At 45.7% G+C, this 21,670-nt stretch overlaps 1 protein-coding gene across 1 annotated transcript in view; it reads left to right on the top strand.

Annotated features, from left to right (window-relative positions):
• The window catches only part of baiap3 (BAI1 associated protein 3), a 222,272-nt gene that overhangs the window by 22,323 nt on the left and 178,279 nt on the right, over positions 1-21,670 (top strand). Inside the window, exons 3-9 of the mRNA XM_059978679.1 lie at positions 6,692-6,782; positions 10,530-10,607; positions 10,869-10,976; positions 12,114-12,173; positions 15,027-15,093; positions 16,033-16,246; positions 17,436-17,480. Coding sequence (XP_059834662.1) covers positions 6,692-6,782; positions 10,530-10,607; positions 10,869-10,976; positions 12,114-12,173; positions 15,027-15,093; positions 16,033-16,246; positions 17,436-17,480 — 663 coding nt within the window. The remainder of the gene's footprint in view (positions 1-6,691; positions 6,783-10,529; positions 10,608-10,868; positions 10,977-12,113; positions 12,174-15,026; positions 15,094-16,032; positions 16,247-17,435; positions 17,481-21,670) is intronic.

Here is a 21,670-nt window from a genome sequence, read left to right as displayed (position 1 = left end):
GCTGGAGACCAGAGCCTGTGACAGGCACCTGGAACAACAGTCTGCAAGGACAGATCATAATCCAAATACATTTTGCTTTCTCCTCTATCTCTATCTCCTCTCTTTTAACTAACTCCTTTCCTCTCTTCCTTGTTTCTGTATCTTTCCTCAATTCACCAACACATTGTCTGCATCTCTCTCTCCCCCCTTTCCTTATCTCTCCCTCCCTCCCTCTCTGTCCACAACCCTTTCCTTTTCTCTACCCTCTCTCTCTCCTTTTCCCCTTCACCCTCTCCTTTATCCTTTCTCCCTCTCTCTCCCCTTGCTCTCCCTCCCTCTTTCCTTTCCCTTCCCACCTTCACTCCCTTTCCCTTTTTCTCCCTACTTCCTCTTTCTCTTTCCCTTTCTCTCCCCCTCTCCCTTTCCCTTTCTCCCTCTCCCTCCCTTTCCCTTTCAATCTCTCACTCCCTTTCCCTTTCTCACCCTCTCTGCCTTCACTTGCTTCTTCTTGCCGCCCCTCCCCCCCCCCCCCCCCCCCCCCCCGCCTTTCATCATCCCATTCTTTTTCTTTCATTCATTTGCTCAATCGGAAGTAAATGTGCACAATTATTGCGATCTCCTTCCTGCAGATTTGTGCTGATTTTATTCATTCCAAACTTGCATCTGATTTCAAATGCATGTCTCTCGCTTATCCAGTGAATTTGGCCATCAGGATGATCTTTAACTGATAGTCTCCTAGCAACAGGTCCATGGCTCAAGAAAATTTGCCAACCACAACTCAAATAGTAGTCAGTGCACCAGTCTGTACCACTCCTCCACTCTCCATACTATGCGTATTCAGAACGTATTCCATTTTTTAATAAATGCTGTTCCAAAATTTCTCAGGATATTTTGAACATCTTGAAAGCATTGTCAGTATGAGGTAGTGTCGGTGTTAGTGACGGGTGTGACCTTTGTTAATGTCTCTAACAAATTAGTGTTCATTTTGAACCTGCGTCTAAAGCAGGAGTGACTGAATTCACTGTGGGACTGTGGCTGCCTGGGGGGGGGGGGGGGGAGGATGTATTGGTCAGTATTAGGCATACGAAGGCTTGTGATGAGAAGGCAGTGTTTGCATTGAAGAAGGGATAGCCGTCAATGTTGGGGCTGCATTTGTACCTGGAGGTGGTATCAGTATTCAGAATTATACAGGTACTGTGCCTTGTCAGAGTATTCAGCCCCCAACCCTTTGTTCACATAATTAAATACTACAACCAGGCATTTTGATCAATTTAACTGAAAATTTTATTTCTGAATCACTTCTTCCTTTTTCTCACAGTAGAGCCCAAAAAAGGGAATATTGTAAAGCATGAAAAACTTAAAAATTCAAAACCTGAAATATAAGCAGTTCAAAAGTAGTCATCTGCCTGCTCAGTGTTTAGATGAACCTCCTCTCACAGTGCTACAGCCAGCAGTCTTTTTGGATATGTCTCTATCAGCTTTGCACAACATGATGGAGCAAGATTTGCCCATTCCTCTTTGCAAAATCGCTCAAGCTGTGCCAGGTTAGTTGGGGATCAACCATGGACAGCAATCTTGAGGTCTTGTCAGAAATGTTCATTGGGGTTAAGATCAGGACTCTGGGCCACTCAAGGACATCAATTCTCTTCATTTGAAGCCGCTCCATGGTTGCTCTGTCAGTGTGCTTTGGGCCGTTGTCTTGCAGGAAGATGAGCTTCCTTCCTGATTTAAGCTTTCTGGCAGAAACTAGCAGGTTGTTTATCCAGCATCTCTCCGTATTTAGCAGCATTCTTCTTCCCAACAACCCAGACCAGATTACCAGTCTCGCTGCTGAAAAGCATCTCCATAGCATGATGCTAATGCTACCTCCACCATACTTTACAGTAGACTAGATATAGAGAGGAGGTTCAACTAAGTACTGAGCAAAAACAGATGAATACTTTTGAACTGCTGACATTAGTCTCTAAATTTTTAGTTTTTCATGCTTTACAACTTCCCCTGGTTTTATTTTTCAGGCTCTACTGTGGGAAAAAAAAGAGCAAGTTAAATTGATCAAAATCTCTGGTTGTAATATGCATTTATGTAAACAAAAGGTTGAGGGTAATACTTTTTCAAGGTACTGTATATCCATTTTAGAGCTGTAAATAATTCACGTGAAATATCAGCATCTGGGCCTTTTGCCCCTCAGTTCCTGTCCTTTTCCCTCATTCAATGAGATCTGAAGCAAGAAATGAACAGCCAGTTGAGCAGCACTTACAGAGGAAAAGAAATTGTTGATGTTTCAACTTGAAATGTTGCAGCACTTGTAGAGAGACAGGAATTGTTGATGTTTCAGCATTTGTGGAGAGAAAGGAATTGTCAATGTTACAGCTTGAGTCCCTGCAACAGGACCTGATTTAATTGTATTTATTTATTAGGATACAGTGCAGAATGGAGCCTTCAGGCCCTTTGAGCTGTGCCACCCAACAAACCTCGATTTAACCCTGGCTTAATCACAAGACAATTTACAATGACCAATTAACCTACCAACCAGTAAGTCTTTGGACTGTGGGGGGACACTGGAGCACCTGGGGAAACCCATGTATTCCACAGGAAGGATGTACAGACTCCTTACAGATGCCCCAATGCCCCGACCTGTATAACCACTATGTTACCATGGCGCGATCTGATCTTTCACCTCACTTCCACTTCCTGCTTAACCATCCCGATTCTTGATTCTTGGTTGTCTCTCCCCAAATACAAACATTCAGTCTCTTTCTGCCTCAAAAAGACTTTAATGGCGCAGTTCTCTGCAGTAGGACCAATGTTTCCAAATGGGCTTGGATGAGGGTGGTAGGTGGGGACCCAAAGAATATGAATGATGAAATTATAATGGGTTGAAGCAAAAGAATTGAATCATTTCATTCATTGTTTTCATGTAAAGAATAGAACGGAGTACAGAACGTTGTAGTGTGAACAAAGTCACTAGAGAGACACAGTTGGTAGATATAAAAGTAATTTTTTATTCAATGAAACGAGACCTGGAGGAAGAGGCCTGATCGACCCTATATCACATGACATCTTATATGCTAAAGATCAAAGGACAATGCTTCTACAATGCTTCCTTTGAATTACATATAATTTTCACACAACTCCTTCTCCGCACCTACACTCCAGACACCCAAAATGAATGTTAATCAGCATCATCTGGTTTTTCAATTAACTGATGTCTACAGTGCCAGGAAACTATTGTCCAGGACTGCATTTTAAATTTATTCTACTGTTCACATTCAGGTCTAAAGATTGGTTGCTGAAGTAAATATTTGCTATATACAGTACTCTAACTCCAGAATATGCCCTAACACAGAAAAAAGCAAGTGGCCAGTAAACAAAGTTCTCCGGGTACATGTTCACAAATCTCCACAAGGCCACCTTGTGGCCAAACTTTTATCCTGAGCCAACACTCCTAGTTCCACTCTCTTCCTCCTCGATTATAGGCCCATTCTGCTCAATCTTTATAAAGTTTTGATAAACCTTAGATTTTAACTCTTCTTCCCCCCCCCCACAGATGCTGCCTGACCTGCAGAGTGTTTCCAAAAATTTTATCTTCACATTTCAAACTTCCAATATTTGCAGGTGCTTGATCATAAATCATTACTCAGTCTTTGCCGAAGATGATCTCTTATCTTAGTAAGCAACTAGTGGACTTCCAAGGCAAGTATGGCCTTTGCCAAATAAAGAGACCAAAACTGTTCACATGTACATGGGTTCAGGCTGACCAAAGCCTATAGAATTTAGCAAGTCTTACATTTCCAGTGGCATGCAAAAGTTTGGGCAACCCTGGTCAAAATTTCTGTTACTGTGATTAGTTAAGTGAGTAGAAGATGAACTGATCTCCAAAAGTCATAAAGTTAAAGATGAAACATTCTTTTCAACATTTTAAACAAGATTAGTGTATTATTTTTGTTTCGTACAATTTTAGAGTGAAAAAAGGAAAGGAGCACCATGCAAAAGTTTGGGCACCCCAAGAGATTTGAGCTCTCAGATAACTTTTACCAAGGTCTCAGATCTTAATTAGCTTGTTAGAGCTATGGCTTGTTCACAGTCATCATTAGGAAAGGCCAGGTGATGCAAATTTCAAAGCTTTGTAAATACCCTGACTCCTCAAACCTTGTCCCAACAATCAGCAGTCATGGGCTCCTTTAAGCAGCTGCCTAGCACTCTGAAAATTAAAATAAATGATGCCCACAAAGCAGGAGAAGGCTATAAGAAGATAGCAAAGTGTTTTCAGGGAGCCATTTCCTCAGTTCGTATTGTAATTAAGATATGTCAGTTAACAGGAACGGTGGAGGTCAAGCTGAGGTCTGGAAGATCAAGAAAACTTTCTGAGAGAACTGCTTGTAGGATTGCTAGAAAGGGAAATCAAAACCCCCGTTTGACTGCAAAAGACCTTCAGGAAGATTTAGCAAACTCCAGAGTGGTGGTGCACTGTTCTACTGTGCAGTGACACCTGTACAAATATGATCTTCATGGAAGAGTCATCAGAAGAAAACTTTTCCTGCATCCTCACCACAAAATTCAGCATCAGAAGTTTGCAAAGGAACATCTAAACAAGCCTGATGCATTTTGGAAACAAGTCCTCTGGACTGATGAAGTTAAAATAGAACTTTTTGGCCACAATGAGCAAAGGTATGTTTGGAGAAGAAAGGGTGAAGAATTTCATGAAAAGAACACCTCTCCAGCTGTTAAGCACAGGGGTGAATCGATCATGCTTTGGGCTTGTGTTGCAGCCAGTAGCACGGGGAACATTTCACTGGTAGAGGGGAGAATGAATTAAATTAAATACCAGCAAATTCTGGAAGCAAACATCACACCGTCTGTAAAAACACTGAAGATGAAAAGAGGCTTCTACAACAGGATAATGATCCTAAACACACCTCAAAATCCACAATAGACTACCTAAACATCATCGAAGATCTGTGGCTAGACCTCAAAAGAGCAGAGCATGCAAGATGGCCCAAGAATCTCACAGAACTAGAAGCCTTTTGCAAGGAAGAATGGGCGAAAATCCTCCAAACAAGAATTGAAAGACTCTTAGCTGGCTACAGAAAGCGTTTACAAGCTGTGATACTTGCCAAATGGGGTGTTACTAAGTACTGACCATGCAGGTGCCCAAACCTTTGCTTCGGGCCCTTTTCCTTTTTTGTTATTTTGGAACTGTGAAAGATGGAAATAAAAAGGCAATCTTGCTTAAAATATTAAAGGAATGCGTCATCTTTAACTTCATGCCTTTTGGAAATCAGGTCATGTTTTACTTGCTCAGCTGTTCACAGTAACAGAAATTTTGACTGGGGTGTCCAAACTTTTGCATACCGTTGTATATTCTACCCTTCAAAATAAAGATCCGTGTTCAATTTGTCTTCTTAATAACTCGCTTCTGCTAACTCTTTGTGTTTCTAATACAAGGACATCTAGTTCTCTCTGAATGCCAACATTTAATTATCTTAAGTAAAATTTTGTCTTATTCTTTTATTATAGAAAATAATCTCTAGCCTCCCACACAATGCCGCAATATGGGCAAAGATTTTGGCTATTTACCCTATCTATGCCTGTTATAATCTCTATCAGGCCATCCCTCAGCCTCCTCTGTTACAAAGAATTCAAGCCATCTTTCTCCTGCTTACTGAAGCTAACTACTAAAAGTATATTCCTTTTGTATTCTCTGTCCACCTTACCGTTATCTCCCTCCTAGCCTTGTACTTCAGCAAACTTGGACACGTTGCCCTTTGTCCTTTCTTTCAAGTTATTAATATAGATTGTGAGCAGAATCAAAGGGTCAAAGGGTCACGTCCATATCGATTTTTTGGCCCACCTATGTTAATCCCACATTAATCTGCTTCCTTCTATCCCTTACCTATTCAATCATTTATCGGAATTCTTCTTTAATGTAGTAATTGTATCCGACTCCTCTGGCAATGTGTTCCGGCTATCAGTAACTTTCTGTAAAAAAAATTACCCCTGAATTCCCCTTTAAATCTCCTACCTGTCACCTCAGAACCGTGCCCTCTTGTTTGATACACCAAAAATGGCAAAGAGATTTTGCCAATCTGACCCATCTAATATTATATACTTCTGTTAAGTCATCGGTCAAGCTCCTTTGCTCCCTGTCTGTCCAACTCCTCCCCACAACTAAAGTCCCTTTGGCACCTCATTAGTTGTTTCTGCTTGCCGACCTGAACTCCACTTTCATTTTTTTTACCCAATCCTTTATCCATGTTAAAATAGATTAGCCTTTCCTTGTTCAGCAACCTTTCCTTAGATCATAAGACCTAGGAGCAAATTAGGCCATTTGGACCATGGTGTCTGCTCCACCATTTAATCATGGCTGATTTATTACCCCCCTCAACCCCATTCTCCTACCTTCTTCCCGTAACTTTTGATGCCCTGACTAATCAAGAACCTATCAATCTCCAGTTTTTATATACCCAACGACGTGGCCTCCACAGCTGTCTGTGGCAATGAATTCCACAGATTCACCACCCTCTGGGAAGAAAAAAAGTCAATTTGTTAAATGCAAGTTCACTTTCAGAAAACCCAACTGAATCTAGCTAAGGATTTATTATGTGCAATCATTTTCTACATAACCAATTCCAGCAACTTCCCAGGCTGAATGTATCAGAAGTGCTCTGTATGGTTCAGATAATTTTAAGGAAATACCTCTTCTCTGTTACAGGTCTGACGATGGAGGTGAGGACGATTTTTTTGCCACGTTGAGTGCCATCGAACAGAAGCAGGAGAACATGAAGCGGTCAGACTACACACTGGTATGGAACAGCCCAACCCCATGCACAGCCTTGACCACTCTGCCTAGCTCCAACTGCCTCGGCTCCTGGGTGGTTTGTTGGCTTGGGCTCAGTGACCCAGCGATTGTCCACTTCCATTAAACACAACGAGTTCTCCATTAGGAGGTATCAGTGGGAGAGCCACTCACTGGGGGGCAAAGTTGATAGCTCAACTGTGTCAAGAAGGCAGGGCACAGGCAAGACAATGAGGGAATAGGTCAGAGAACCTGAGGGTGGTGTTCTGGGCTATACCAGTCAGAGAAGCCGAGACGGTTGTGGTCAACACCATGGACAGTGCCCATGGATGGAGTTTGTAGACATTACTCATGGTCTTTGTGTCTACAATCAGACAGCAGCTGTGGACAGAGCCTATTGGTCAAACACGAATAAATCTGCAGATGCTGAAAATTCAAACAACACACGCAAAGTGCTGGTGGAACACAGCAGGCCAGGTAGCATCTATAAAGAGAAGCACTGTCGACGTTTCAGACCCTTCCTCAGGACTAACTGAAAGGAGAGATAGTAAGAGATTTGAAAGTAGTGGGGGGAGGGGGAAAAGTGAAATGATAGGAGAAGACCAGAGGGGGTGGGATGAAGCTAAGAGCTGGAAAGGTGATTGGCTAAAGTGAAAGGATCATGGGACAGGTGGCCTTGGGAGGAAGAAAGGGGAAGGAGGGGAAGCACCAGAGGGAGATGGAGAACAGGCAGAGTGAAGGGCAGAGAGAGAGAGAAAAAAACAAACAACTAAATATGTCAGGGATGGGGTAAGAAGGGGAGGAGGGGCATTAACGGAAGTTAGAGAAGTCAATGTTCATGCCATCAGGTTGGAGGCTACCCAAACAGTATATAAGTTGTTGTTCCTCCAACCTGAGTGGGGCTTCATCTTGACAGTAGAGGAGGCCATGGATAGACATATCAGAATGGGAATGGGACGTGGAGTTAAAGTGTGTGGCCACTGGGAGATCCTGCTTTCTCTGGCGGACCAAGCGTAGGTGTTCACCGAAACGGTCTCCCAGTCTGCGTCAGGTCTCACCAATATATAAAAGGCCACACCGGGAGCACCAGACACAGTATACCACACCAGCCGACTCACAGGTGAAGTGTCGCCTCACCTGGAAGGACTGTCTGGGGCCCTGAATGGTGGTGAGGGAGGAAGTGTAAGGGCAGTTGTAGCACTTGTTCCGTTTACAAGGATAAGTGCCAGCACTTTTGCAAGAGACAGGGTGGGAAGAGGAATAGTCCAGGTAGCTGTGAGAGTCTGTAGGCTTATAGTAGACATCAGTAGATAAGTCAGAGACCATGGTCAGTGTCTCTCAGTCCCTATGGTCATGGTCCATGGTCAGTTTCTGTCAGTAACTGTGGTCATGGTCCATGGTCAGTGTCTGTCAGTCCCTATGTTCATGGTCCATGGTCAGTGTCTGTCAGTCCCTATGGTCATGGTCCATGGTCAGTGTCTGTCAGTAACTGTGGTCATGGTCCATGGTCAGTGTCTGTCAGTAACTGTGGTCATGGTCCATGGTCAGTGTCTGTCAGTAACTGTGGTCAGAGACCATGGTCAGTGTCTCTCAGTCCCTATGGTCATGGTCCATGGTCAGTGTCTCTCAGTCCCTATGGTCATGGTCCATGGTCAGTGTCTGTCAGTAACTGTGGTCATGGTCCATGGTCAGTGTCTGTCAGTAACTGTGGTCATGGTCCATGGTCAGTGTCTGTCAGTAACTGTGGTCATGGTCCATGGTCAGTGTCTGTCAGTCCCTATGGTCATGGTCCATGGTCAGTGTCTGTCAGTAACTGTGGTCATGGTCCATGGTCAGTGTCTGTCAGTAACTGTGGTCATGGTCCATGGTCAGTGTCTGTCAGTAACTGTGGTCATGGTCCATGGTCAGTGTCTGTCAGTCCCTATGGTCATGGTCCATGGTCAGTGTCTGTCAGTAACTGTGGTCATGGTCCATGGTCAGTGTCTGTCAGTCCCTATGTTCATGGTCCATGGTCAGTGTCTGTCAGTAACTGTGGTCATGGTCCATGGTCAGTGTCTGTCAGTAACTGTGGTCAGAGACCATGGTCAGTGTCTCTCAGTCCCTATGGTCATGGTCCATGGTCAGTGTCTCTCAGTCCCTATGGTCATGGTCCATGGTCAGTGTCTGTCAGTAACTGTGGTCATGGTCCATGGTCACTGTCTGTCAGTAACTGTGGTCATGGTCCATGGTCACTGTCTGTCAGTAACTGTGGTCAGAGATCATGGTCAGTGTCTGTCAGTAACTGTGGTCAGAGACCATGGTCAGTGTCTGTCAGTCCCTATGGTCATGGTCCATGGTCACTGTCTGTCAGTAACTGTGGTCATGGTCCATGGTCACTGTCTGTCAGTAACTGTGGTCAGAGATCATGGTCACTGTCTGTCAGTTACTGTGGTCATGGTTCATGGTCAGTGTCTGTCAGTCCCTATGGTCATGGTCCATGGTCAGTGTCTGTCAGTAACTGTGGTCATGGTTCATGGTCAGTGTCTGTCAGTCCCTATGGTCATGGTCCATGGTCAGTGTCTGTCAGTAACTGTGGTCATGGTCCATGGTCACTGTCTGTCAGTAACTGTGGTCATGGTTCATGGTCAGTGTCTGTCAGTAACTGTGGTCATGGTCCATGGTCAGTGTCTGTCAGTAACTGTGGTCATGGTCCATGGTCACTGTCTGTCAGTAACTGTGGTCAGAGATCATGGTCAGTGTCTGTCAGTAACTGTGGTCATGGTTCATGGTCAGTGTCTGTCAGTCCCTATGGTCATGGTCCATGGTCAGTGTCTATCAGTAACTGTGGTCAGAGATCATGGTCAGTGTCTGTCAGTAACTGTGGTCATGGTCCATGGTCACTGTCTGTCAGTAACTGTGGTCATGGTTCATGGTCAGTGTCTGTCAGTAACTGTGGTCATTGTCCATGGTCAGTGTCTGTCAGTAACTGTGGTCATGGTTCATGGTCAGTGTCTGTCAGTAACTGTGGTCATGGTTCATGGTCACTGTCTGTCAGTAACTGTGGTCATGGTTCATGGTCACTGTCTGTCAGTAACTGTGGTCATGGTCCATGGTCACTGTCTGTCAGTACCTGTGGTCAGAGATCATGGTCAGTGTCTGTCAGTAACTGTGGTCATGGTTCATGGTCACTGTCTGTCAGTAACTGTGGTCATGGTCCATGGTCACTGTCTGTCAGTAACTGTGGTCAGAGATCATGGTCAGTGTCTGTCAGTAACTGTGGTCATGGTTCATGGTCAGTGTCTGTCAGTCCCTATGGTCATGGTCCATGGTCAGTGTCTATCAGTAACTGTGGTCAGAGATCATGGTCAGTGTCTGTCAGTAACTGTGGTCATGGTCCATGGTCACTGTCTGTCAGTAACTGTGGTCATGGTTCATGGTCTGTGTCTGTCAGTAACTGTGGTCATTGTCCATGGTCAGTGTCTGTCAGTAACTGTGGTCATGGTTCATGGTCAGTGTCTGTCAGTAACTGTGGTCATGGTTCATGGTCACTGTCTGTCAGTAACTGTGGTCATGGTTCATGGTCACTGTCTGTCAGTAACTGTGGTCATGGTCCATGGTCACTGTCTGTCAGTACCTGTGGTCAGAGATCATGGTCAGTGTCTGTCAGTAACTGTGGTCAGAGATCATGGTCAGTGCTGCAAGGTAACTCAGACAACGTTCACAGTGCTTTGGAACTGGTGTGAAATGTAATGAGGTCTCTCTCTGCCCACCACAGCCTCCTGAGTACTCCAGTGACTTGCCCCTACCTCAGGCATCTGGACACAGTGAGAATCTGAAGATATCACACAAGAAGGTAATGCCAATTTTGAGAGCTGGGGGGGTGTTTGGGGTGGGAGTGGGTGGCCATGTGACAGGAAAAGGCATTTGAATGGGAACTCAGGAAAAGAGTGGAGTATTGAGGGTTGATCACTGTGTTCTGAGGACAGGAACTGAGAGGATGGTGATTGTCAGGATGTCCTGGACAGTGCAGAGGTGAGCAGGAGAAGTGGGGACAGGACTACGTTGAGACTGTCTGAAGTGAAAGATGATGTCTGTATTGTATCTGTTTTCGCAGCAAATGCTTCTCTACGAGGACGTGCTGTATACCCTGAACCATCAAGCCGGCGTTCCCTCCGTAACACACGTCACAGACCAAGAGGAGATGATCCACTATCTGCAGAAGGTAACCCTTGGAGTCCCGCCTCCTGCTTAGTGTGGGCACATTGAAATCCCAAACCCAAAACTACAGGTGGTTCAGGATGACCCGGGAAAGCTCCACAACCTGCATTTCTAAAGATAATCACAGAGACCCTGGATTGGCAGGGAGGAGGAAAGACCAGGAGAGAGAGGGAGGGAGTGAGAGTGAGAGAGTTGGAGAAAGAGAAAGGGAGGGGGGAGAGAGAGGAGAGGGGGGAGAGAGAAAGAGGGAGAGAAAGAGAGACCAGGAGAGAGAGAGAGAGAGAGAGAGAGGGGGGGGGGGGGAGGGAGAGGAAGAGAGAGGGGGAGGGAGGGGGAGGGAGGGGGAGGGAGAGGGGGAGGGAGAGAGAGGGGGAGGGAGAGGGAGAGGAGTGAAAGGGGAGAGAGAGAGAAAAAGGGAGAGGGAGAGAGAATTGGAGAGAGAGAGGGGGAGAGAGAGGAATGGGGGAGAGAAAGAAGTAGTGATGAGGAGAGAAAGAAGGAGACAGAAATCAACAAATTCTTCATCTGGACTGGAAAGATTTTGACCCAAAACATGAACTATATCTCCCTTGGTGCTGCCTGTGCCATTGAGTTGCTTCTGTCTCCAGCATCTGCAGTCTGTAGAGTGAGATAAACTGAGTGTTACTAATGAAAATGCAAGCATAAAGAAACTAACAGCGACAGATAGGATTATAAGGCAGATGAAAGAGAGAGAATGACCTACCCAAGTGTTAGAGAAACACTGTGATTCTCCCAATGTTCCCAAAACCACTTGCGCTGATTTCAGTAACAAATCCGCTGTGAACAGTTGGTCTGTGTCTTGATGTCAAATGGAAAATGCGGACAGCCTGTCTGTTTCTGGCGTGGGGTAAGTGTAGTTACCTGTTGCACCTTGCTGTGCAATTATCCGCTTGCTGAACCACCTGCATTGCCATCAGCCTCGGCTCATGGCAGTGCCTTTCTGCAGGCTGGCATTGCCAGGGTTCCTGCTGCAGACAGCCCCAATGTCAGAGCAGGTCGGGGAGTTGGGGAATGTGCCCCCACAAGGGGAGGAAGTGCCAGGTCGGAGACTGTCACTTGCATTGTTCTGTCGTGTTTGCGTAGGCTGCAAAGGTCTGAAGCAACCTTCAATGTTTTGCAGGTCTTTCAGCTTGACACGTGTGATCATGAAGCCATCATGCGCAGAGTGAAAGAGGCTAAGGTAAAATTGTTGCTAAGGGTTAGAATACAGCCCTGGGACAACTCCTCACACGCTAATCCCTCCCTCACTTCAATTAAGAGACAAACTCAACAGAGCCACAAGCAAAGGCGGGCAGGTAGCTTCTGCCACTCGATTCTATTCCTGGTTTTCGGCCAAGTGGCTAAGTTCTGGTTCTGTACTATGTGGCCCGTCCATTCAAGGCCATTGATATAAATGAGGCCGGCCGGAGGGGGGCTGAGGCGGAGAGTTAAGCCCAGCTGGCATCAGCTGCGTCTCTTGCTTTTGTTTCTCTTGTGCTTGCAGTAAGGTGCATCTTGTATTCTGTTCACTTGACCAGCTCTCAGACTGCCCCAGACGACTTTGGTGTGTGTTTCTCAGACTTTACTCCACAGGTCAGTTCCTGACTGAGTCCCTGAGGTGCAGTGCCCGGGATCTGGTCCTCGTCTACGCTCCACATCAATTCCCAGTGCCTTTTCACATGATACTCCCCCAAGCCGCATTCCAAGGATGCGTTTCCAAAGTGTGTCCCAGACTTTGACAGCCAGGGACCATCCCTGTGTTCATATCCTGAGGTTCGTACCTCAGGCATGATGTCTAAAATTCATCTCCATTCCCAGGGTAAGAAACAGGTGTGTCTGTCTCTTGGGGACTCTTAAGAGGAAGTGGCCAGGGTTGATCTCAGAGTTTACCCTCTGGGTCCGGGCCCAGGAGCTGTCCACATTCAGTTACAGTAAGCTCCAATGGTCACTGCCTAAATAAACACAGAATACAGAGAAAGTGGGCCAAATTCATTAAACTAGTAATTAAAGACCTAACTAAATGAATCCTTCTGCCTATATCCTTCCATTCTCAGCATACTCACGTGCCAATTGAAGAGCCTCTATTGTATTCATCTAGAATACTAATGTGTCTGAGTACAAATGGCTTCCTTTAGCCCGTGCTAGCCCTCTCCTGAAGCAATATCATTAGCTCCAACACTCGGTTTCTTTCCTCACCGCTCTTGAATTGACTTCTTTTCAGGTACTTATGCATCTTTCTTTTGAAGGGTATTATCTGATTGTTTTCCAGTCAGACAACATATTCCAATCACAACTCACTATATAAATGTGTTTTTTCTCATACCGTTCACCTTGACATGCACATTCAGCCTGTCTCCTCTCGACACTGACCCACCCGAGTTCGTGTTAATTACTCTATTGGTGATCCAAAGATTCGAAGTATCCTTATTATCAAAGAATGTGTAAGTTATACAGCCTTGAGGTTTGTCTGCTTACAGGCAGCTACAAGGCAAGAAACCCTAAAGAACCAAATTTTAAAAAATAAAGACCAACACCCAACGCACACAGGAAAAGGAAAAAATACAAATAATGCAAATACCAGTAACGAGCACAGCATTCCAAACCGAATGAGTTCTCAGATCCAAGTCCCCGGAGAAGGCCCAAAGCCTCATTGTATTACTGGAGCAAACCGCTGCAAAGCTCACAGACGTGAAGCACAGCAGCCAGGGTCGCCTCAGCGTCGCGGAGAAAGGAGTGAACATCGCGGGAAAGCGAGCAAAACCCTTGCCTCCAGACTCGACACCCTGCCATTCCAGCCTGTCTGGGCTGATACTTAAATTGTCCAGACGGCGGGTTGTGCCTCACATTAGGACCCGGGCTCCATTACAGTGAAACAGTCCAGGCCTAGACTAGGCCGCCCAGCGAATCGCTCTGGGCCTATTCACCCCTATCAAATCTCCCTTCATTGCTTTGAGGAGAGAGAAACACCTCATTCATCCTTTGTACACTCACCACTTTGCCCAAGTATCTCCCTACCCTTGTCTGTCTTAAAGTTCATGTCAGAATCAGAATCAGGTTTGCTATCATTGGCCTATGTCGTGAAATTTGTTGTGTTTGCAGCACAGTTACCTAACAATAGAGAAAAAAAACTGAACTACAGTAAATGTATATATGTATATATTTATATAAAAATAGTAAAGTTAAATCAGTAGTGCAAAAATAGAAATAAAAAAATAGTAAGGTATAAGTTCAATGCCCATTCAGAAATTGGATGGCAGAGGGGAAGAAGCTGTTCCTGAATCATTGAGTGTATCTCTTCAGGCTTCTGTGACTCCTTCCTGATGGTAGCAATGAGAACAAGGCATGTCCTGGGCGCTGGGGGTCATTAATGAGGGGTGCTACCATTGTGAGGCACCACTCCTTTAAGATGCCCTGGATACTACCTCTCTGTCTACCTCTACCTCTTTGCCCGTTTCATCAGTCTACATCTCCCTGAATGAATTCATCACCCTCAATTCTTTTCACTGCGTTTCCAGTTTTCATATCATCTGCAGAATTTGAAGTTGCGAACGTTCTTTTCTGCTCAGGCAGTGGAGAATGACTGCAGTTCTGGGAGTTCTGGGGTGGCTGATGGGTTTAATGTCGCAGGGGCCTCAGTGGGCAGTTAGGGATACGTGCTCTGTCTGCTGTTTGTGAATGACCCGGGGGCTCCTGTTGCAGAGACCCAAGCTGGTCTTAACTACATTGGAAAAGGTGCAAAAGTAAACTGGACCAGAACTCAATTCCGGAAACCCTCTCAGAAACATTGACTCCCCTCTCTGCCTTTCAGTTGCTGCCTTCTGCTGGCTAAGCAGCAGTTTCTGGGTTACCTCGAACCAGATAACTCGGTGATTTAGTCTTTCTCTGGCATGCTTGTTGGATGCTTTTTTACCCATCGTACTGGAGCGGGGAGGTGGGAGCTGCGTTGCCCTTTCTCCTGTTTGAGCTGATTGATCCCCAGCTGTGCTGATATTGTGTGCTTCTTAAACACAAGAGATTCTGCAGATGCTGAAGTACTTGCTTCTGTCTCTCACAGGCACCCTCCCTCAACCTGAAGGTGACTATTGTGGAGGCAAGGAACCTGTTAGCCAAGGATGCCAATGGTGTGTAACCCAGAGTCTAGGAATTGCTTGTCTATCTTCCAAAGTTCTTCATTAATGTGAGACGGATGTGCCGGGCTTCCCTGGGGAGGAAATCTTGGTATAAATCAGTTAACGCTTAAGTCAAAAGACAAGCATTAACATTTTTTTACACAGAAGCTAACAACCAGCTAACTATTTAAAGTGTTAACACTGAAGTTTTTGCCTTTCCCAGGTCACAGGCTATCTGTTACATTCCAGTAATTTTCCCATTGAAATGAATGCCCAGCTCACAAATCAGTAAGGCAGCAAGCTGTTTAAAGAGTGGAAGTGCTTGAAATAGGGGCAGACAATGGCTGGGTGGGTGAAGGGATTGTTGTGTTAAAGCTTTGGAGCCTTTACAAGTGTGTACGCAGGGCCCCTAATCACACACAAGCCAGGCTGGAGGAAGATGTAGGCCTCGTGGTAAACCATGTATACCTGTTGGGACACCCCTCTGCTGACCACTCCTGTGGCTCCTCCCACATACCCCTGGTTAAAGGTGATTGTGTCACTGCTCCTCCCACAGTCATCCAGCATGGACGTGCTCCGTTTTACTGCTAATAAAAGCCTTTCAGTATTCACTCTACTTCCAGTCTTTTGGAGTTATCAGGCCTGCCTGCACATTTCCCAGCATTTTGAGCTGTGAGTGCCTGGGTACTGCCATTCCAGTGATTACTTCCAATCCCACTGATACTCTTTAACCTCATTGATAATTCCCTAGTTCAGGTGATTACTGCTAGTGATGGGGTACACAGCGCTGCCTCACACTATTTATAAAATTATTGTACCACTTCCTTTCCTCGTCCCCACCCTAGCTGCCTCCTCTACTGTCACCCCTTCATCTGACCAAAGACCCCCAATAGGGTGATGCCAAGGGGAGCCCTCTCACCTTCTGCTCCCTGACATTATGTATCTCTGCAGGTTTCAGTGATCCCTACTGTATGCTGGGAATCACTCAGGGACACACCACGCAGGAAGTAGAAGAGAAGAAGGGTCGGAAATTCAGCTTCAGGAGGAAAAGGGAGAAGATGGAGAAGAGGTCGAGCCTCAAGGACGTCCTCCCTGCCAAGTACATCCACGTCACGGATGTCAAACCCAATACACTAAATCCTGTGTGGAACGAGAGCTATGCTTTGTGAGTAGCCACTCAGAGGCACACCTGTACACCTGCTCATTAATGCAAGTATCTAACCAGCCAATCAGCTGGCAGGAACTCAGTGCGTTAAAGCATGCCGATGTGGTCAAGAGGTTCAGTCGTTGTTCCGACCAAAGGGCTCTAGAGTTTCCAGAGAACGGTGTGGAAAACAAAAAACAAATCCAGTGAGCGGCAGTTCTGTGGGTGAAAGTGCCTTGTTGGTGAGAGAGATCAGAGGAGAATGGCCGGACTGACAGGAACTCAAATAATCTCAGGTTACAGCAGTGGTGTGCAGAAGAGCATCTCTAAAAGCTGCAGTGTGGGAGGGCAATGCAGAGAGCTATGTCACAGAAATACAGGGACAGAGAGGGACAAGACCGAGTAGAGATGAGAACTTGCTTGAACAGAAACCAACGCGACAAGTACATGGCTGAATTGGTCTCAACGGGAGCAAAGCCAGGCTCAGCAGATTTCTGGATGAGAAGCTTACAGGTGAAAAGTCGAGTGAGTGTGTTGGAATAACCAGGCCTAGAGGTAACAGAGAGATGGGTTAGTGAAACTGGAGCTGAGTGAGATGTAGGTAGGTGGAATTTCTGACCATTTAGTGCTGAATAATGGGCAATTTAACCCAGACTGGGGGGCAGGGGTCACAGAGAGGTTATGGTATGGTGGGACTAGGAGTCATTACTGAAGCCATGTGTGTGTTTGATGGTGTTTCTATCACCCACCTATACCAGGGGAAATTTAGTACACTCAGTTAACCCACCAAGGTGAGAAAACCAGAGCACCTGAGAGAAACCCATGTGGCATGCAAACTCCACACAGGCAGCACCGGAGCATAGGATCAAACCTGGGTCTCCAGAGCTGTCAGGGACCTGCCCTGCTAACTGGACTGCTGTGCTGCCCGAGTCCTGACCACTCACTTTGCAGAAAATCAATTTGCAAATGGTGAGCTCTCCCAAACAATGTTCCCAGAGCATCTCCCGGCAACTTCCCACCAGGAGCTCTGAGTACAAGAAGCCCAGTCAGCTGAGATTCCAGGACTGAATGGGTCTGACAGCAAATAGATTTCAAACGTACCTCATTGACTGTGAAATACCTCGAGGCAGCATGGGATTCTGAAAGGTACTGCAGGAAAGCAAAGCCTCCTTTCTCTCTTTATTGAGTATTGATTTCTTGTTTATTCCAGTGAAGTGGATGACATCCACATTGATCAGCTCCACCTTGACATTTGGTGAGTTTTGTTCCACTTATTTCACTTTCTATTCTCTGCCTGTCTCTCACCCTCTCCCTCACTCGCTCTGTCTCCAATTCCCTTCTCTTTTGCCTCTTTCCCCTCTCTTTCTTTCATTGTACATCCTTCTTTCTCAATTTTTCTCTTCTTCCCTCTCTTTTTACTCTCCCGCTCCTTCACATATTTATTTATATTGCTTTTCCCTTCATCTGCTTTTCTCTTTCTGTCTTTCTGTTGCTTTTATGTAACTCTTCCTCCTTTATGCTCTGTCTCTCCTTTATTCTTTCTGTCACTGCCTCCTTCAATCAACTCCTTTCTTCTCTCTCTCCGTCCCTCTACCCTCCCCCTCTCCTCCTCTCTCTGTCTCTCCCTCCCCTTCTCCCTCTCACACTCCTTCCCCCCCTCTCTCTCTCTCTCTCTCTCTCTCTCTCTCAAATGTGTGAAGTTGAGATCAGAGGGTTTTGCCTGGGATCTGAGAGTGTAATGATGGCCATTCTGTTAGGCTGTAATATCTAAAACCCCCTTAATGTTGGGGTCAAAAAAAAGTGCACTTCACCATGTTTGACAAGAATATTTGTCCCAAGTCTCTTTGAACAAAAACCACATGCTATCCCACTCTCTGCGGCTGTTACTCAGAGTGGATTTCTCAGTTATTCCTTGTCCGCAGGAGGGGGAGCAACAGAGTTAAAGAAAAGGGAATCAAGTGTACAAACCAAAAACAAGGGATAAAAGCATTGGAAGGGCATGACATAACCAGCCCACCCTCCTTCCTCCACCCTCCTTCCTCTCCCAGGTGACCAAAGGAAAAATAGATGAAATGGACTCTGATTTGCTCAAACTGAAGGTCTCAGCAGTGATCGTGATGAAAAGGAAGTAGGCAGGGGTAGATATAGGAGCGGGACGCTGCTCCAGCATAGATCACAGCATCACTTTACAACAGGAGCCGATCACACCTCAGTATAGATCACACTCATCACTATACAACAGGACCCAGACACTCCTCAGTATAGATCACACACATCACTATACAACAGGACCCAGACACTCCTCAGTATAGATCACACCCATCACTATACAACAGGAGCCGGACTCTCCACAGCAGAGATCACACTCATCACTATACAACAGGAGCGGGACTCTCCACAGCATAGATCACACTCATCAATAGAGCATAGAACTCAGACACTCCTCACTACAGATCACACCCATCACTATACAACAGGACCCAGACACTCCTCAGTATAGATCACACCCATCACTATACAACAGGACCCACACACTCCTCAGTATAGATCACACACATCACTATGCAACAAGACCCAGAAACTCCTCAGTATAGATCACACCCATAACTATACAACAGGAGCCGATCACTCCTCAGTATAGATCACACTCATCACTATACAACAGGACCCAGACACTCCTCGGTATAGATCACACTCATCACTGTACAACAGGAGCCGATCACTCCTCAGCATAGATCACACTCATCACTATACAACAGGACCCAGACACTCCTCAGTATAGATCACACTCATCACTATACAACAGGACCCAGACACTTCTCAGTATAGATCACACTCATCACTGTACAACAGGAGCCGATCACTCCTCAGTATAGATCACACTCATCACTATACAACACGACCCAGACACTCCTCAGCATAGATCACACTCATCACTATACAACAGGACCCAGACACTCCTCAGTATAGATCACACTCATCACTATACAACAGGACCCAGACACTTCTCAGTATAGATCACACTCATCACTGTACAACAGGAGCCGATCACTCCTCAGTATAGATCACACTCATCACTATACAACAGGACCCAGACACTGCTCAGTATAGATCACACTCATCACTAGACAACAGGACCCAGACACTTCTCAGTATAGATCACACTCATCACTATACAACAGGACCCAGACGCTCCTCAGTATAGATCACACTCATCACTATACAACAGGACCCAGACACTCCTCAGTATAGATCACACCCATCGCTGTACAACAGGACCAAGACACTCCTCACTACAGATCACGCTCATCACTATACAACAGGAGCCGATCACTCCTCAGTATAGATCACACTCATCATCATACAACAAGACCCACACACTCCTCAATATAGATCACACTCATCACTATACAACAGGACCCAGATACTCCTCAGCATAGATCACACTCATCACTATACAACAGGAGCCGATCACTGCTCGGTATAGATCGCACCCATCACTATACAACAGGACCCAGACACTCCTCAGTATAGATCACACTCATAACTATACAACAGGACCCAGACACTCCTCAGTATAGATCACACTCATCACTATACAACAGGACCCAGACACTCCTCAGTATAGATCACACTCATCTCTACACAACAGGAACCAGACACTCCTCAGTATAGATCACACTCATCACTATACAACAGGACCCAGACACTCCTGAATATAGATCACACCCATCACTATACAACAGGTGCCGATCACTCCTCAGTATAGATCACACCCATCACTATACAACAGGAGCCGATCACTCCTCAGTATAGATCACACCCATCACTATACAACAGGAGCCGATCACTCCTCAGCATAGATCACACCCATCACTATACAACAGGTGCCGATCACTCCTCAGCATAGATCACACCCATCACTATACAACAGGACCCAGACACTCCTCACTATAGATCACGCTCATCACTATAAAACAGGATCCACACACTCCTCAGTATAGATCACATACATCACTAAACAACAGGACACAGACACTCCTCAGCATAGATCACACACATCACTGTACAACAGGAGCCGATCACACCTCAGTATAGATCACACTCATCACTATACAACAAGACCCAGAAACTCCTCAGTATAGATCACACCCATCACTGTACAACAGGAGCCGATCACTCCTCAGTATAGATCACACTCATCACTATACAAAAGGACCCAGAAACTCCCGTATAGATCACACCCATCACTATACAACAGGAGCCGATCACTCCTCAGTATAGATCACCCCCATCACTATATAACAGGAGCCGGACTCTCCACAGCATAGATCACACACATCACTATACAACAGGACCCAGACACTCCTCAGTATAGATCACACCCATCGCTGTACAACAGCACCCAGACATTCCTCGGTATAGATCACACACATCACTATACAACAGGAGCCGATCACTCCTCAGTATAGATCACACTCATCACTATACAACAGGACCCAGACACTCCTCAGTATAGATCACACTCATCACTATACAACAGGACCCAGACACTCCTCAGTATAGATCACACTCATCACTATACAACAGGACCCAGACACTCCTCAGTATAGATCACACACATCACTATACAACAGGAGCCGATCACTCCTCAGTATAGATCACACTCATCACTATACAACAGGAGCCGATCACTCCTCAGTATAGATCACACTCATCACTATACAACAGGAGCCGATCACTCCTCAGTATAGATCACATACATCACTATACAACAGGAGCCGATCACTCCTCAGTATAGATCACACTCATCACTATACAAGAGGACCCAGACACGCCTCAGTATAGATCACACTCATCACTATACAACAGGACCCAGACACTCCTCAGTATAGATCACACACATCACTATACAACAGGAGCCGATCACTCCTCAGTATAGATCACACTCATCACTATACAACAGGAGCCGATCACTCCTCAGTATAGATCACATATATCACTATACAACAGGAGCCGATCACTCCTCAGTACCGATCACACCCATCACTATACAACAGGAGCTGATCACTGCTCAGTATAGGTCACATACATCACTATACAACAGGAGCCGATCACTCCTCAGTATAGATCACATTCATCACTATACAACAGGGGCCGATCACTCCTCAGTATAGATCACATACATCACTATACACCAGGAGCCGATCACTCCTCAGTATAGATCACACTCATCACTATACAACAGGAGCCGATCACTCCTCAGTATAGATCACACTCATCACTATACAACAGGAGCCGATCACTCCTCAGTATAGATCACATACATCACTATACAACAGGAGCCGATCACTCCTCAGTATAGATCACACTCATCACTATACAAGAGGACCCAGACACGCTTCAGTATAGATCACACTCATCACTATACAACAGTACCCAGAC

The sequence above is a fragment of the Hypanus sabinus genome, chromosome 9, assembly GCF_030144855.1.
Source record: "Hypanus sabinus isolate sHypSab1 chromosome 9, sHypSab1.hap1, whole genome shotgun sequence".
Taxonomy (NCBI): Eukaryota; Metazoa; Chordata; class Chondrichthyes; order Myliobatiformes; family Dasyatidae; genus Hypanus; species Hypanus sabinus.
Note: the sequence above shows the minus strand (reverse complement) of the source record. Positions and strands in the feature narration are given on the sequence as shown.